The following is a 17,049-nucleotide window of genomic DNA, read 5'->3' as shown; positions in this document are numbered from 1 at the left end:
GCGTTTTAGTGAAGTAGTTTAACAAGACAAATCAAGTGTTGGGTAGCCTATGTGATGTGCAGCAGCTGTGAAGCGCTCTATGGATATGACAATAAATTAATAAAGCCTATAGTGGAGAAAACTGCGAAAATCGCTCTGTGTGTGTGTGTGTGTGTGTGTGTGTTGTTAAAATGTTAAGAGGCGCATAGATTTAAGTTGTTTCAGTTCTACACAGGCAAAAAAGACAAAAAATTTTTTTTACTTAACCTGTTGTCTTAATGAGAAAGAATGGAAGAAGCCAAAAATGAAATTTAGCACCGCCCATATAATTGCACATGAAAAATTAAAATGCGTTTATTCTTTTGTGGCACTTGAAAAAATTATTTGGCGCTTAGTTTTTCCCTTATAGGAGCCAATGGCTCCTTAATTGACATTTTTGTCTGGAGCCCTGGTTCATGTTTCATGTGTAAAAAAAACACAGTATTTTTCACACAATTGACTTATCTGTCTACCGCTGTTTTCACTGTCCTCAAAACGGCCTGAGAATTTCCTCGTTCTATGAAGTCCCTCCTTCAGAAATACGTAACGAGTTCTGATTGTGCCAGCGGTTCCCGTGTTGTGATTGGACAGCAGCTTAGCGCATGTTGCCCGGAAAGGTCGCGCCTCTTACCATAACGGGGAGATGAACGCGCTCAAACTACAGCCCCTGAAGGCCAAACAAAGGTGATTTGACTCCGGGATGAAAATAACAGCGTCTGATGGCGACAAACGCAACCGAACCGAACCGAACGCAACACTTCCTCTTCTCCACGTGGGAGCAACAAGACCACGCCCCCTTTTTCATGTACTCTTGTGGGCGGGGCTTAGTCGACAAACTGTTCTACTGACGTCATTAATGCAGGAAATACCAGGATGTCGTCCAAACCGGCCGTTCGCTGTAGGCTTTGAAAGGGAACTTCTGTTAAATAAAATATCTCGCTTGGCATTGAACTTTGAGCTTTATAATTTTACAGGTATTATTTATGCTCTAACAGCAACATTACACACTAACTAAAGTTTGAAAAATGGGATCACGAAGAACAGGACCTTTAAGAGTTCCTTTCACTGGAACTAAGGGGCCAAGCCCAACCCCTGAAAAACAACCCGCCCCATAATCCCCCCTCCACCAAACTTTACACTTGGCACAATGCAGTCAGGCAAGTCCCGTTCTCCTGGCAACCGCCAAACCCAGACTCGTCCATGGGATTGCCAGACAGAGAAGTGTGATTGGTCACTCCAGAGAACACGTCTCCACTGCTCTAGAGTCCAGTGGCGGCGCGCTTTACCCCACTACATCCCACGCTTTGCATTGCTCTTGGTGATGTAAGGCTTGGATGAGCTGCTCGGCCATGGAAACCCATTCCATGAAGCTCTACACACTGTTCTTGAGCTCATCTGAAGGACACAGGAAGTTTGGAGGTCTGTAGATATTGACTCTGCAGAAAGTTGGCGACTTCTGTGACCCTCAGCATGCGCTGACCCCGCTCTGTGACCCTCAGCATGCGCTGACCCCGCTCTGTGATTTCACTTCGTGGCTGATTTGCTGTTGTTCCCAATTGCTTCCACTTTGTTATAACACCACTAACAGTTGAGCGTGGAATATTTAGTACTGAGGAAATTTCCCGAATGGACTTATTGTACAGGTGTCCACCGATCACGGCCCCACGCTTGAGTTCTCTGAGCTCCTGAGAGCGGCCCATTCTCTCACCAATGTGTGTAGAAGCGTCTGCAGGCCTAGAGCTTGATTTATACTCCTGTGGCAATGAGGTGATTGAACCAGGGCTTAAAACGGAAAAAAATATCAATCGGTTCACTCCGAGCACAATCGATATTTTAACGTTTCAGTTTTTGTGTTCCTCATTAAAAATTACTGTTCCGAAAACGGTTTGATTTGAAAAAATAACGGTTAATAACGTTATTTTAATTTAGCCTATACTTTAAACAAAAATGTATAAATAAAGACTTATTTTCACTCAATAATAATATAACGCATGATAATTAAACTTTTAAAACCACAACAGAAATACATGCATTAATTACAAAGCATAAACAGCGGGACAAATATTGAGTTTTAATGGAGCGGAAAGTGGCCTCTTATGCCTATTCTTTTCAGAAGAGTGAGAACATTCTTTGTACATCACTTTTTTTTTTCCAACACGACTTGTTTTAAAAATTGCATGAATAAAGAATAAATAAACTGGATAACCATTGCTCTTTTAATGCACCGTCAACTGCTAATTTCAAAGCAAACACTGCGCAACACTGCATCACAATCAAATTCAGTCAGCTAATAAAGCTTGATCATTTAATGCAATATAACATACCATTTAATACGAAGCATCAACCGTCTATATAGAAAACATTGACCTGTCCTGTATTGGCAATCTGAAAGACTTTAGGAAAAATGTTTGATAGATGCTAGTAGCCTACTTGGATAGGCTTAAACGGAATCCACAAACTAGCCTAAATCAGTCTATTTGAGCTTAAAGTTCGTACTGCTTATTTAAACGTACGAAAAGAATGTCCTCCAATACCTGCACATTCATTGTAGACCTCAGCGGGGAAAGAAATGTACTTGAGGCATGAAAATGCGCGCTCATACTGACTCGCGTAACCGGTAGATTCATAGATGACATTTCACTCACGCTTGATCCGTCACATCTCATGCTATTACTCTATTCATTATTGGTCACTGCCAAATTAAAATATTAAAGAGAACGATAAAATAACGTTATTAACCGGTTAATGGTCATTTCAAATTAACGTTTCTGTTCAGAACGATTCAAATTGATTTCGTTTTCGTTTTTGTTCCTCTTAAAATTTCGTTCGTTTCCGGTTTTCGTTTTCGTTCCTTGAACCGGTTCAGAGCCCTGGATTGAACACCTGAATTCGAGTGGTGTCAACAATAATCGATTCGCCAATGCATCGCAATGCACAATTCAGCATCGATGCGGCTAAGTGCCATAATCGATTATGTCACTATTGTCCAACTCAAGGCCAGAAAATAAACAGTGACATAATCGATTATGGCACTATTGTCCAACTCAAGGCCAGAAAATAAACAAAGTTGTGAAGTTTCAATTACTTCCGGGGTCATAACAACAACAACAATCAAGATGGCTGAGGCGGAGGGAGATTACTGATTAATTAAAACACTTATGTTCACTGCTGGAAAAAGTTGGCTGTTATTATTGCTCTATTTAATTTCAAATGGTTATAAAGCAGAGAGAAGAGAAACATTTCTCATTCAAAGCACTGAAAGCAGTGATTTATGTTTTCTTTTTCAGGTTTGAAAATGCCATATCCAATACCCTGTACCATTCAATTTTATTTTATTTAATGACATTTATGTCAAAGATACAGGAGAGTGATAATACACACATAGCAGCCAATAAAATCTGTTGTTCAATATCTGACTGCTTGTATTGCCTCATGACTGATTAAAAATTTGCCTTGTTGTGTGCAGTAGAATTTTGATGCATTGTAGAATCTAATTGAATCGAATCGTTACCTAGTGAATCGTAACCTAGTGAATCGTAACCTAGTGAATCGTTACCTAGTGAATCGTTACCTAGTGAATCGTAACCTAGTGAATCGTTACCTAGTGAATCGTAACCTAGTGAATCGTAACCTAGTGAATCGTTACCTAGTGAATCGTAACCTAGTGAATCGTAACCTAGTGAATCGTAACCTAGTGAATCGTAACCTAGTGAATCGTAACCTAGTGAATCGTAATCGAATTGAATTGTGAGGGCAGTGCCAATGCTCACCCCTACTGAATTCAATGATTTGGAGGGGTGTCCCAATACTTTGGCAATATAGTGTATATCGTTATGGGGTTACTGATCTTTACACAAAAGTAAGTAATGTCATGCTCATCACTTACGCTTCTTGTGAAGGCCTGTGGGAACCTGCTGTCTCTCTTCAAAGTGTGGCCCGGGCAGCATCTTCAGCACCTCCTCTATGCTCCGCCAGCCGGGCCGCGCCAGCACCTGAGTCAGACGCACGCTGAGCGGGGCGTAGCCGCTGTACACATACGAGATGTCGTTGGGGTTCTGAGGGAAAGTGAACTCGCATTAGTCACTCACAAAAGCATGAGCTACAACGCAGTCCTAGTATGAGCCGCCGTCAACTAGGAATTTAAAGGGTTAGTTCACCCAAAAATGAAAATTCTGTCATTAATTCCTCACCCTCATGTCGTTCGACACCCGTAAGACCTCCGTTCATCTTCAGACACAAATGAAGATATTTTAGTGTAAAGCTGATGCTGAGAAAGGCTTCAGATAGGCCTCCATTGGCATTCAGAACATTTACACTCACAAGACCCATAAAAGGCACTAAAAACGTCGTTACAAAGTCCATCTCACCACAGTGACTCTACAATAATTTTACAATGCGACGACAATAGTTTTTGTGCACAAAAAAAATCTAAATAACACCTTTATCCAACTTGTTCTTGTCTTCCGTGTGTGCCTCCACGACGCATGCGCGAGAATATGACGTAGCGCCGGCGTTCAGGAATCCATGAAATGCACACTTTAGCCCATTTTGAGAACTACGCCGAGACCTAAAGCACGATCAATGTAGAATTCAACAGCTTAGACACGCGCGTCTTCCTCTGCTTGTAAACAAATCGCTTCTGGGTCATGTGTCCGAACGCCGGATCTGCGTCATATTCGTGCGCATGCGTCGTGGAGGCACACACGGAAGACAAGAACAAGTTGGATAAAGGTGTTATTTTGAATTTTTTTTGCGCACAAAAACTATTGTCGTCGCATCGTAAAATTATTGTAGAGTCACTGTGGTGAGATGGACTTTGTAACGATGTTTTTAGTGCCTTTTATGGGTCTTGTGAGTGTAAATGTACTGAATGCCAATGGACGCCTATCTGAAGCCTTTCTCAGCATCAGCTTTACACTAAAATATCTTCATTTGTGTCTGAAGATGAACGGAGGTCTGACGGGTGTCGAACGACATGAGGGTGAGTAATTAATGACAGAATTTTCATTTTTGGGTGAACTAACCCTTTAAACGGCTAAAAAAACAATGCTTTAAAAAAATAAAAAAAAATAAAAAAAAGATTTGTGCATACGTCTTCACATCAGGCAAACGTGTATACAATAATATGTACATATACAGTACCAGTTAAAAGTTTGAAAACATTATTTTTTTAATGTTTTTGAAGGAAGTCTCTTCTGCTCATCAAGAATACAGAAAAAAACGGTAATCTTTTTTTTATCTTAATCCCGCCTCCAGGTCATTTTTGACCCGAAGGTCCTGAGTGTGACCCATAAATGAAGAAGCCCAGAGGATTAAATATTTCGTTAGGCACTTTATTTCCATTTTTAGAACATTTTCTTAATTTTTATTGAAAGTAAATGCCTTTCCGATGTGATGCGTGATGGGAAACGAGAGAAGAGCGAGCTCTGCAAAAGGCGGATTCGAACCCGGGTCGATCACGTCAAAACCTTAAATCTTTAAGCCTTATGCTTTACTGACTAGCCACTGCAAACGTTGAAATATGCTCGTTATTTTTTAAATCTTATTTTTCCCTAACAGGCATTGTTAGGCAGAGCTAGTGCGAATAGCACTCACCAGCAAGGCACGCAATTTGCACTTGGTGAGAATAGACACTCCGATAAATTTAATACATTAATACATCATGAATGGTTTCCAAATGCTTTTTAGAGCCACTCTGTTATTTTGTTTTAATGACATCTGTTTGCACATCCTGACCAGCTCAACTTTCGGGTTAGGTTTAGTACTTCAGTTTGGGTCGGGACTATTTTCAGTTTTATAAAAACACCGAACCTTCCTAATAATGAGTAGCAGGACACACCTGTTCATTGGCATCCTCCATCCACAGCTTGAGTGTTTTCCTGATTGTGGGGTAGTTGTTTCTCATGGTGCTTTGAGGTTTGAGTAACCCAACCTTTTCCAAGTTCTTGAGGGTCAGAATGTGCTCGTATCCATACGTCTAAACCAACAAAGCACAAACATGGCAAATACTTTTACAACATGGGTTTTTAAACATGGGTTTACAACATTAAATTGTCTTAATGGCCTCAACGTGATTGGTTATCAAGGTACACGCGATTCATTATGCATTCACAAAATGTATCAAAAAGTAAATAGTGAACCATAAAGAACTTCTCTCTCTGTCCTACCTGAAGGATCTCCCTCTTGTAGTAGTCGAGGACTTTCTGTTTGAGGCCGTTGTTGCAGACAGACTGCATGCACACCAGTCGCAGGATTTTAATCAGCGGGTCTTTCTGTGCAATGCAGTCTTCTATATACGTGCTGACCTGAGAGTGAAATCACACACACGATCACGGTGAGGTTAAACACATCGAATCAATCCTAAAATATATTCTGTCCACAGAAAAGACTATCGCAACTTGCAATTCATGCGTTAAACTCCACTTTAAAGAGTTAGTTCACCCAAAAATGAAATTTCTTCCATTAATGACTCCAATGTTGTTCCACACCCGTAAGACCTGCGTTCATCCTCGGAACACAGTTTAAGATATTTTAGATTTAGTCCGAGGGCTTTCAGTCCTTTGAATGTAAGTGTATGCACACTTTGCTGTCCACATCCAGAAAGGTAATGAAAACATCATCAAAGTAGTCCATATGTGACATCATTTGGTTAGTTAGACTCGTTTGAAGCGTCGACAATACATTTTGGTCCAAAAATAACAAAAACTAAGACTTTATTAAGCATTGTCTTCTCTTCCGGCTTTGTTTGAATCCGCGTTCACGACACCAGTGACACTGCTGACGTAAGACGCTGTGACGTGTTATCTGGTGCGACAGAGCTTTGTTTGTAGTCTGAGGGAGACGCACGCTGTAAACAAGCTGTTCTACATTGTTTGTATTGCTATATTTTTTTTTAAAAATGGTGCTTAAGTGTGCATGTCCCGGATGCCCTAATCGGCAAAGATAACCAGATAACACATGTCACAGCGTCTTACGTCAGCAGCGTCACTGTGGCGCGTGAATGCGGATTCAAACAAAGCCGGAAGAGAAGACAATGCTTAATAAAGTCTTAGTTTTTGTTATTTTTGGACCAAAATGTATTGTCGACGCTTTAAACGAGTCTAAACTAACCAAACGATGTCACATATGGACTACTTTGATGATGTTTTCATTACCTTTCTGGACGTGGACAGCAAAGTGTGCATACACTTACATTCAAAGGACTGAAAGCCCTCGGACTAAATCTAAAATATCTTAAACTGTGTTCCGAGGATGAACGCAGGTCTTACGGGTGTGGAACAACATTGGAGTCATTAATGGAAGAAATGTTATTTTTGGGTGAACTAACCCTTTAAACGACACTGCCTTTATTTTGAAATCATAAAGAAAATAAACCACCTTGTCTGTGTCAACTCCAGTCATAAACTCCTGTTCAACCGTCAGATTGTCAAAGAAGGCTTCTGAGGCTGAAAAACAGGAAAGAACTGATTGAATGCTACATCGAAGGCAGTTTGAGATCTAATCAAAACTGGTAATGCTGCGTTCACACCAAACGCGAATAGAGCATCAAAATCGCGTCTAGTTTCACACGCGAACATTTTGAATGCAATCGCGCGTCCGTGGTGAATTGGACGTGCGTACAAATCGAGCGTTGGAAGCGAAATTGACGCGCGTTCAAGGCGCTCCAGGAGAAATATGTCATAAAACACCACTCTGCCTCTTTTCATTTTCATTAAAAATATATATTAAGCATTAATAGCCACACAAATGTGGTCCAGGCAACTCCTACATTATCTTCACTGCATGTATATTTAAATATCCTTAAAATATAAAGTTATTAAACTTCTCTTTGCCCTCAGTCAAAACGATTTGGCAGACAACAAATTATAGATTCATGAGAGCAAAGCTCGGCCGTTAGATCTGCACAAGACGAACCACTACAGGACATCAGAGCCAGCGGCAGACGGCAGAAGGACTGGCCGAGGAAAGGCTGCTCTCGCTGGGGTTAATGAGCGCTGAGCGCCCGCTGATCGCCTGGATCTCAAAAACTCCAAAAACACAAGATTATTTTTTTTAAATAGACGCTCTCTTTATAAATAAACCACAGATTTGAGCTTTAAACAACTACATTCTCACCTGAAAAAGTCTTAAAACTAAATTTTGTGACACAATAGTGGTATTTTTAAATTATGCAGGGTTTCTCATCACATCATTTTACCATGTGACCGCAGCGAGCAGGCTCCTGATTGGTTAACGCGGCGCAAATTGACGCCAAAGTTCACATTTTTCAACTCGGGCGTCAGACGCGAATTCACTTCAAATGCGTGAATGCACAAAAGCACCACTCGCGTGTAACGCGCAAGACGCTCAATTCGCGCCATTCGCGCAAACTGGACGCGCGAATGAGGCAGATTCGCGTCCTTCGCATCGCGCCGCGGGACTCCAGACGCGCATCAACGCGTCTTTCCATTGACTTAACATTGAAATCACTCGCGCCAGACGCTCTATTCGCGTTTGGTGTGAACGCAGCATGAGAAGTATAAAGCAAATTGAATGTGAACTCACGCCAGGTCCCATAATATTGTAAAGTATTTGAGTAAATGTAATTAGTTACTGTACTTAAGTATCTTTTTGGCCACTTGTACTGAGTATCAAAGACATTAGCAACTTTTACTCTCTACTTGACTACATTTTTGAACAAGTAAATGTACTTTTTACTCCAATACATTTGTGTTGAGTAAAGTTTAACGGAGGCCAGTTAGTAGTTACTGTGTGAGTAAACCTCACTCCTCTGATCTCAAGAGACGCTCTAGCGACTGACACTAAGGGCTGCAGCCTTTAGCCTCCTTGTTAGAGCATCCGACTCTCATGCAGGCGGACCCGGGTTCGAGTAGGGCTGGGCGATAAAACGATAACGATATGTATCGCGATAGACACGTCATCGATAACAATAAAAAATGCGTTCGATAAAACGTTCAATATTTTTTTTCTTCGTCGGAAGAAACCAGAGGTTGCGAAGCAAGTTTGGTTGCATGAACAAAGGCACTCACTCTCTGGTAACCTAGCAACGTAGGGAGTGACGGGCTAACAGCCAATCAGGTAACTGTATCATGCTGGTTGAGCCATATCGTTGTCTCGTGTTGGATTCATTCTTCAGTAAACAGAACCGGTGTGGAGTGATAAGTGGAAAATGAGTGCCGCAGCGAGCAAGGAAATTGTTAATAAAACAGGAAAACAAGTCAGCTCGCCAGTATGGCAGGTTTTTTAATTGTATAAATTGATCAATGTCGTCTGCAAGACTGTCGTCCCCTTCAAGACTGGTAATACCACAAACTTGTTTTATCAGCCTTGTTATACTTATATGCTAACAGCACGCGCGCGCCTCGTTTGTTTGTGGACGTGTTTATACTCAGCGCGCTCGCCGTTGTGCGATTCTTGACTTTGGCTGAATCCGAAATCGCCCCCTAAACCCTCAATCACTATTATCTACTTTAGTCCACTGATACAGTTCACTTGAAGGAGTGAATGAAAACGAGTGAGCGAATTCGGACCGGCGCTGTTTGTACATCGGCTGTACACTCGTTATTGCGGTGCAAAGTGGGATAGAATGAGTGCACTCAATAACGTCCACTATGGTTTCGGACACCACTACAAAAAGCTGTCCCCTCAAATAGTGCCCTATGTAGAGTATAGGGGGCGATCTCGAATTCAGCCTTTGAAACTACATGGAGAGGTAATGTTACTCTGCATCAGTGCCTTATGACAAAGCATCTAAACGTTAACAGTTACAAATAAATAATGAAGGCACTGCACCTTAATGTTAAGAGATAATTGAAATTTTAGACTTGTTTATATTTTAATTATTTGAGTTTTTTCCATGGTTGTGTTGCCATTTCTGCCTTTATCACTGAGGGGATTATAATCAGAGGAAGGATAAGTTTAAAATAAAAATGTTTAAATGTAAAATATTTTCCTCCTGGTCCTTATTTTAAATAGGTCATAAAACATATCAATAATTATCGATATTGACCGATATGAAACCCTTATATCGTGATACAGTTTTCAGCCATATCGCCCAGCCCTACACGTGACTTTGGCGATTCAAACCGCTGAATCGACTCACTGATTCATAACGCTTCGAAGCTTCATGATGCCGTGTTTTGAAATCAGTCATCACTATGCAAGTCGTTATTTAGGTTTTGCGCACAAAAACTATTCTCGTCGCTTCATAAAGTTATTGTAGAATCACTGTAGTGAGATGGACTTTGTAACGACGTCTTTAGTACCTTTTAAGGGTCTTGAGAGTGTAAAGAACATTGTGCCAATGGAGGCCTTTCAGAGCCATCAGATTTCAACTAAAATATCTTCATTTGTGTTCCGAAGATGAACGGAGGTCTGACGGGTGTCGAATGACATGAGGGTAAGTAATTAATGACAGAATTTTCATTTTTAGGTGAACGAACCCTTTAACAGTAGGCTAACGTTAAAAAAGTATTAATAACGCAAAGGCTACTTTGTATAGGCAAGCAGATTAAATCAGGTTATGAACGCAACATTGTCAAAACATTTTTCTCCCATAGAAAACTATTATAAAATGCTTAATATGCAATATAGCGCATGTTATTTGTGGGATCCGAAACCATAGTGGACTTTATTGAGTGCACTCATTCTATCCCACAACGCACAGCAATAATGAGTGTAGAGCCGATGTACACACAAAGGCTGTCCGACTTCACTCACTCGTTTTCATTCACTCCTTCAAGTGAACTGTATTAGTGGACTAAAGTAGGGAATAGTGATTGAGGGTTTAGGGGGCGATTTCAGATTCAGCCCATGTGTGTTCAAAATGTGCAACTCATCATATTATATAATTTAGTTGAATTCCAAAATTTAATAATCTAAACAAATAAATGTTATATTTATGGCCCACTGCAAACCATAATAGCATTTAATGTAAGTATAGAATATGAAACATTTTCTCTAAATGCTGTTTATCTCCCAATTTACGTAGAAAGTGTAACGCCTCTCGCAGTTCAAAACGCTTACGCTACGTCTGACGTCATCGCCACGCCAGTTATGCTTTTTTCGTAAGGTGAGTACGGAAGGTGGTCTGGCGGAAGCTACATATTTTACTTGATAACGTGTTAAAGGGTTAGTTCCTTTAACACGTTAATTTATGAAAATTCTGTCATTAATTACTGACCCTCATGTCATTGGACACCCGTCAGACCTCCGTTCATCTTCGGAACACAAATGAAGATATTTTAGTGTAAATCTGATGGCTCAGAAAGGCCTCCATTGGCACTTTACACTCTCAAGACCCTTAAAAGGCACTAAAGACGTCGTTACAAAGTCCATCTCACTACAGTGGTTCTACAATAACTTTATAAAGTGACGAGAATAGTTTTTGTGCGCAAAAAAAACCTAAATAACGACTTATATCATGATGACCGATTTCAAAACACGGCCTCATGAAGCTTCGAAGCGTTATGAATCAGTGAGTCTAATCATGATTCGGATCGCGTGTCAGACCGCCAAACTGCTGAAATTACGTGACTTTGGCGATTCAAACCGCTGAATCGACTCACTGATTCATAACGCTTCGAAGCTTCAATGGAGGCCTTTCAGAGCCATCGGATTTCAACTAAAATATCTTCATTTGTGTTCTGAAGATGAACGGAGGTCTGACGGGTGTCCAACGACATGAGGGTAAGTAATTAATGACAGAATTTTAATTTTTGGGTGAACCCTTTAAATATGGATATTTTGGAGCTTTGAAGAGCCAGGACATTTTTTAATATAACTGATTGTATTCGTCTGAAAGAAGAAAGTCATATACACCTAGGATGACTTGAGGGTGAGTAAATCATTGGCTTATTTTCATTTTTGGCTGAACTATTCCTTTAACATATTGCTTTACTTTCTGAATGTGTCTTAATGGCCTCAATGTGATTGGTTATCAAGGAACATGTGAATGATTGGTCTCAGACTTACTCGTTATGTCCTTGACGAGTTCAGCAATTGAGGTGTGATTGGCCAGTGAGCTGCGAGCCGCCTGCATGTGAGGCAACTGGGAAACAAACTGTTTAATCTCTCCAACGGTTTTTGCATTGTGTCGCTCCTATCAGAAAGAAGAAAACCAGCTTATTAATGACAAAGTCTTTTCTGCTTACCAGTTTATTATTTGATAAAAAAGACAATAAAAACAGCAATATTATGAAATCTTTTTACAATTATAAAATAACTTTTCTATGTGAATTTATTGTAAAATTTAATTTATTCCTGTGATCAAAGCTGAATTTTCAGCATCATTACTCCAGTGTCACATGATCCTTCAGAAATCATTCTAATATGATGATTTGCTGCTCGAGAAATAGTTCTTATTATTACCAATGATGAAAACAGTTGTGCTGCTTGATATTTTTGTGGAAACTATAAAAGAAATATTCACGATTCTTTGATAAACAGAAAGATCTAAAGAACAGCATGTATTTTAAATAGAAATGTAACATCTTTCACTTTTACTTTCAATTTAATGCTTCTTTGTTGAATAAAAGTAATATTTAAATATTGTACTTACTCCCAGATTTCCACAAAAATATGAAGCAGCCATTTTCATCATTAGCCGCGTTTCCATTACAGATTTGCACAACTTTTGCGTTATTTTCTAAATGTCGATAAAAAACTATTGCGAAATGACTGCGTTTCCATTAACCGATGTTATGTGACTAAAACATATTTTTTTCCCTCTCATTCAAGTCACTCCAAAAATTATGTCATGGATGTTGGTAGGTTTATGTATATCCCAGCCACCGCACTAGCCATTATTATTAATATTATAAAGCGACGAGAATATTTTTGGTGAGCCAAAATAACTAAATATAGTGATGGCCGATTTCAAAACACTGCTTCATGAAGATTCATGAAGACCAAAGTCAGGTGATTTCAGCGGTTTGACACGCGATCCGAATCATGATTCGACTCGCTGATTCGATACACTCCGAAGCTTCATGAAGCAGTGTTTTGAAATCGGTTATTACTAGGGATGCCACAATTCTCAATATAATATTGAACCGTTTGGTATGGCATTCACAGTTCAATATGCGCTTGTGAATTGCGTTTTTTTTATGAGCGAGCGCTCTAAACGTCTGTCAAACACGTGATTACTGGACTAAATAGTCGTCTTACTGCGTTAATACTGTCAAATACACACAAGGTTAACATAAACACAGTCGGTTATGTCTAAAGTGAAAGTTAAATCGGCATCCGTCTGTAATATTAGATGCACGGAGGTCTTTTGTAAATTGACAGCAGGCAGCCTAGTGAACATGCGGTCCTTAAAGGGACAGTTCATTTACTCACTCTAATATTGTTCCAAACCTGTATTCATTTCTCAATGACAGAATTTACCTTTTTGAGTGAAATATCCCTTTAATGTTAATAAAACAACAAAAGACAAAGAGAAAACCATTCGCTGCTCTTGACTGAAGAACTTTAATACAGTAGCTTTAATAAGAATCAGTGTATATTTTATAGTGAAGTCTATGTAGTGTTTTATTTTTACGTTTATTAATTCAATGTCATACTTAAATGCTGCTGTACAGCTCTGAGCTGCCAGTGTAAATCTTATATATATTTATTTTATATTATACTATACACTAGGAATGTGTACAAAGTTTTTGTTTTTTTAAAGTAAAGTTTAAGTAAGGTTTTTCAATTCTTTTAAGTAAAATAAAGAAAGAGTATTGCAATAAAGAAATAGTCTTTTTTTCTCCTTAACCTCTTGCTGTTCCTGTCGTCTAAGAATAGAATAACAAAAAACTGATGTGACAAGCCATCAGAACCGAACCGAACCGAAAACCGTGGTTAAAAACCGAGGTATGTATTGAACCGTGAACTAACTGTATTGTTGCATCCCTAGTTATCACTATATAAGTCGTTATTTCGTTTTTTTATTCTCGCCGCTTTATAATATTAATAGTGAACCACTGTACTCACACGGACTGATGTAAATATGTTTTTAGTACATTAATGGATCTTGAGAGAGGAAAATATCATTGCTGGCTATGCAGGCCTCACTGAGCCATCGGATTTCAACACAAATATCTTCATTTGTGTTCTGAAGATGAACAGAGGTCTTACGGGTGTGGAACGGCATGAGGGTGAGGAATAAATTACATTAATTTTCATTTTTGGGTGAACTAACCCTTTAATGGCAAGGAAAGCCCCTTATACTTGAGCGTCACGCATGAGGTGTTTCTCCCTCATATCTGCTCCAAGGTCTTCATGATAATGTGGCATTTCTTTGTTTAGAATCCAGTATTCCTGTAATTCTGCTGTCTTTTATGAGTCTAATAAAGAACTCTGTCTTGTCTTCTGTCCGCGTCATCTGTAAAGAGTGATCATGTGACTTTTACCTATGCCACGTGACCTGTAAATGCGGAAAAACTTTCCATTGCAGTTTTGCGAAAATGTCCTTTTTCGAATTGCCTGAAAAAGCACCTCATGCAAGCGTAAAAACTTTTTGCGAAATTGACGCGTTTCCATTGGGCGTATTCAATTTAGTGTTAGACCGATATATCGGGCCGATATTTGCGGATATTTTTACGTGTATCGGCCGATACAAGGCTGCTGCGTTGGCCGATATTTTTTTCCCTGCATTATTTACAGACAGGCGTCCACAGGGCAGCTCTCACCGTCTTCAAACTGTCTTGCTCTCCCTCGCGCATATTAATCAAAATCAATTGAGAATTGACACGATGGTAAAAGGTGGAAAGACTGAAGTTTCACGTGGAGCATTGGGAGATTTTTTCCTGAATTACCGCTGGTGTTGCTCTACAAGAGATTAAGTTAAGTGCACCTACACTCTAAAAAAAATGCCTGGTTAAAAATAACCCAAGTTGGGTTGAAAATGGACTAACCCAGCAATTGGGTTGTTTTAACCCAGCGATTGGGTTGTTTTAAGCAAACATTTAACCAAACCGCTGGGTAAAAACAACCCAATTGCTGGGTTAGTCCATATTCAACCCAACTTGGGTTATTTTTAACCCAGCATTTTTTTTTAAGAGTGTAACCATTAAATGACTAGGTTGTAAATAGTTTTAAAATTAAGTACAGTACAGTCAGTGTGCACTTTATTATGCTGCTTGCTTGTTGATAATGTGTGCAATAGTGTAATTATTTTATTTATGCTTAAATATTTATTTTCAGAATTTATTTTCACCACTGAACTCTTTTTTTTTCTTGTTCTACATCACCTGTTTTTACTATTTGTTAAATATAGTTTTTTTTTAGTTCAATAAATGTTCCTTTTTTAAATTGTAGATTTTAAATTGTTATCATCATGATCATTGTGTCATTTTTATTATGTAAATTGAGGGAGCAAAAGCAGTATCGGCTCCAAATATCGGCTCAAGAAAATCGACAGCCCGTTTCGGTCATCGGCTAAGGCTGATGAAAAAAAATCTGTATCGGCACTAAAAAAATCCATATCGGTCGATCCCTAATTCAATTTGCCCAATTTGAAAGGTAATGGAAACACGGCTATTGATAACTGCACATCACACCGGTCTTGAATCCTTCTTTCTAAAACATTAAAACGTTTGACCAACAGTGTCTTTATTTTACACAAAAGCAGCCCAAACCTCAAACGCAGCTGATATGATCTTGGCTTTCTTGCTGAGAGCCGCGCCGACAGCATTGAAGTTCTTGTCACGTATTTCGGCGTAAAGCTCCTCGGCGGAGTTGAGCTGCAGTTTTTTGGGCTCGGTGGGGAGATCTTTCCCACCTTCTCCCTGTTTCTTCTGCGCAAACTTCTCAGGGGGTAGCTTCACATAACCTGTCAAAGCAAACACAGAACTATTGGAAAAACGAGAGCTTATGCAATCTTTAAATTATGTACTTCTAAAGTATTTCTTTCATGTCTGCACACATTTGAATTAATTTACCATTGGTGATGCCATAGATCTCATCGATAAGACCCTCGTAAGTAAGTTGAGTGGCTAATGGTGTAAGCAAGTCCACATTGCGATCCAACAGGAGAAGGGTGTCGAAAACAGGCAGGATTTGAGCATGACCTGAAAACTCTCTCTTCATCCGCAGCATCATGTTGGCCACATGCTGAGAGAGGCACAGCACAGTGCCATAATGCATAATAAAAAAAAAACAATAAAAGATATTAAATAAAAATCACATCTTTTTATAAATCTGTGAAATGGAAAACTAAATTGTGTTGACCAAGCTACTACAAATTAGTATGGAGGCTTGTGTCTGATTTCTTTCACAGAGTCATGAGATATAAACTTGCAATTGTGAGATATAAAGTCGCAATTGAGAGAAAATGGCAGAATATTGAGCTGATTTTTTTTCTGAAAAATTTTGAGTTTAGATCTCTTCCGATTTGGACTTTATAACTCGCAATTGTGTTATAGTAGTGAGTTTATATCACAGTTGAGAAAAAAAGTCAGAATTGTGGGTTTATATCACAATAGTGAGGAAAAAAGTCATAATTGTACATTTATATTTCGCAATTGAGAAAAAACAAAGAGTTCATATCTCGCAATTGAGAATATTTAAACTTGCCATTCCGAGAAAAAAGTTAGAATTAGGGCTGCACGATTAATCGCAATTAACCCAAAAAAACACTTTAACCGCTTTGGCTTAGTCTGATTATGAAATCTCAAAGGTTGCGATAATTTTATGCGCAGCTTGTCAGTGAAGCACGGCTCTGCGATCAGTAGTAAACGCTGCTCCGTCTGAAATCAATGCGAGTTTGAGTCACTTATAACGTACATTTGAAAAGACAACACACGTCAAAAATCTTTCCAAACATGAGAAGCATTTATGAACCTCTTGTTAGAGCTTAGATTGGGCTCAAAAAAAATCAAGCCTGACCCTACCCGAGCCTGTGCACATTGTGTCCGAGGCCGGCCCGACACAGTAACTGTAATTATGAGCCCGATTTAAACGGACCATTATTTAATACGTGGGCATTCTGACGAGAACGAGCCTGTAATGAGTGAAGCGGACCGCTGTGACGCTCAGCTCAATAAT

The 17,049-nt window shown here is 39.4% G+C and overlaps 1 protein-coding gene across 3 annotated transcripts in view; it reads right to left on the bottom strand.

The window, feature by feature from the left end:
- Positions 1 to 17,049, bottom strand: part of vps33a (VPS33A core subunit of CORVET and HOPS complexes) — a 33,722-nt gene that overhangs the window by 10,128 nt on the left and 6,545 nt on the right. For all 3 annotated transcript variants that reach the window (XM_079815922.1, XM_079815924.1, XM_079815923.1), the window contains exons 6-12: positions 15,945 to 16,116; positions 15,642 to 15,835; positions 11,992 to 12,118; positions 7,396 to 7,463; positions 6,186 to 6,323; positions 5,858 to 5,995; positions 3,905 to 4,073 (exon numbers count right to left, since the gene is read on the bottom strand). In XM_079815922.1, coding sequence (XP_079672048.1) covers positions 3,905 to 4,073; positions 5,858 to 5,995; positions 6,186 to 6,323; positions 7,396 to 7,463; positions 11,992 to 12,118; positions 15,642 to 15,835; positions 15,945 to 16,116 — 1,006 coding nt within the window. The remainder of the gene's footprint in view (positions 1 to 3,904; positions 4,074 to 5,857; positions 5,996 to 6,185; positions 6,324 to 7,395; positions 7,464 to 11,991; positions 12,119 to 15,641; positions 15,836 to 15,944; positions 16,117 to 17,049) is intronic.

Source organism: Gobio gobio, assembly GCF_949357685.1.
Source record: "Gobio gobio genome assembly, chromosome: 4".
Lineage (NCBI taxonomy): Eukaryota > Metazoa > Chordata > Actinopteri > Cypriniformes > Gobionidae > Gobio > Gobio gobio.
This window is presented reverse-complemented; position numbering and strand designations above follow the sequence as displayed.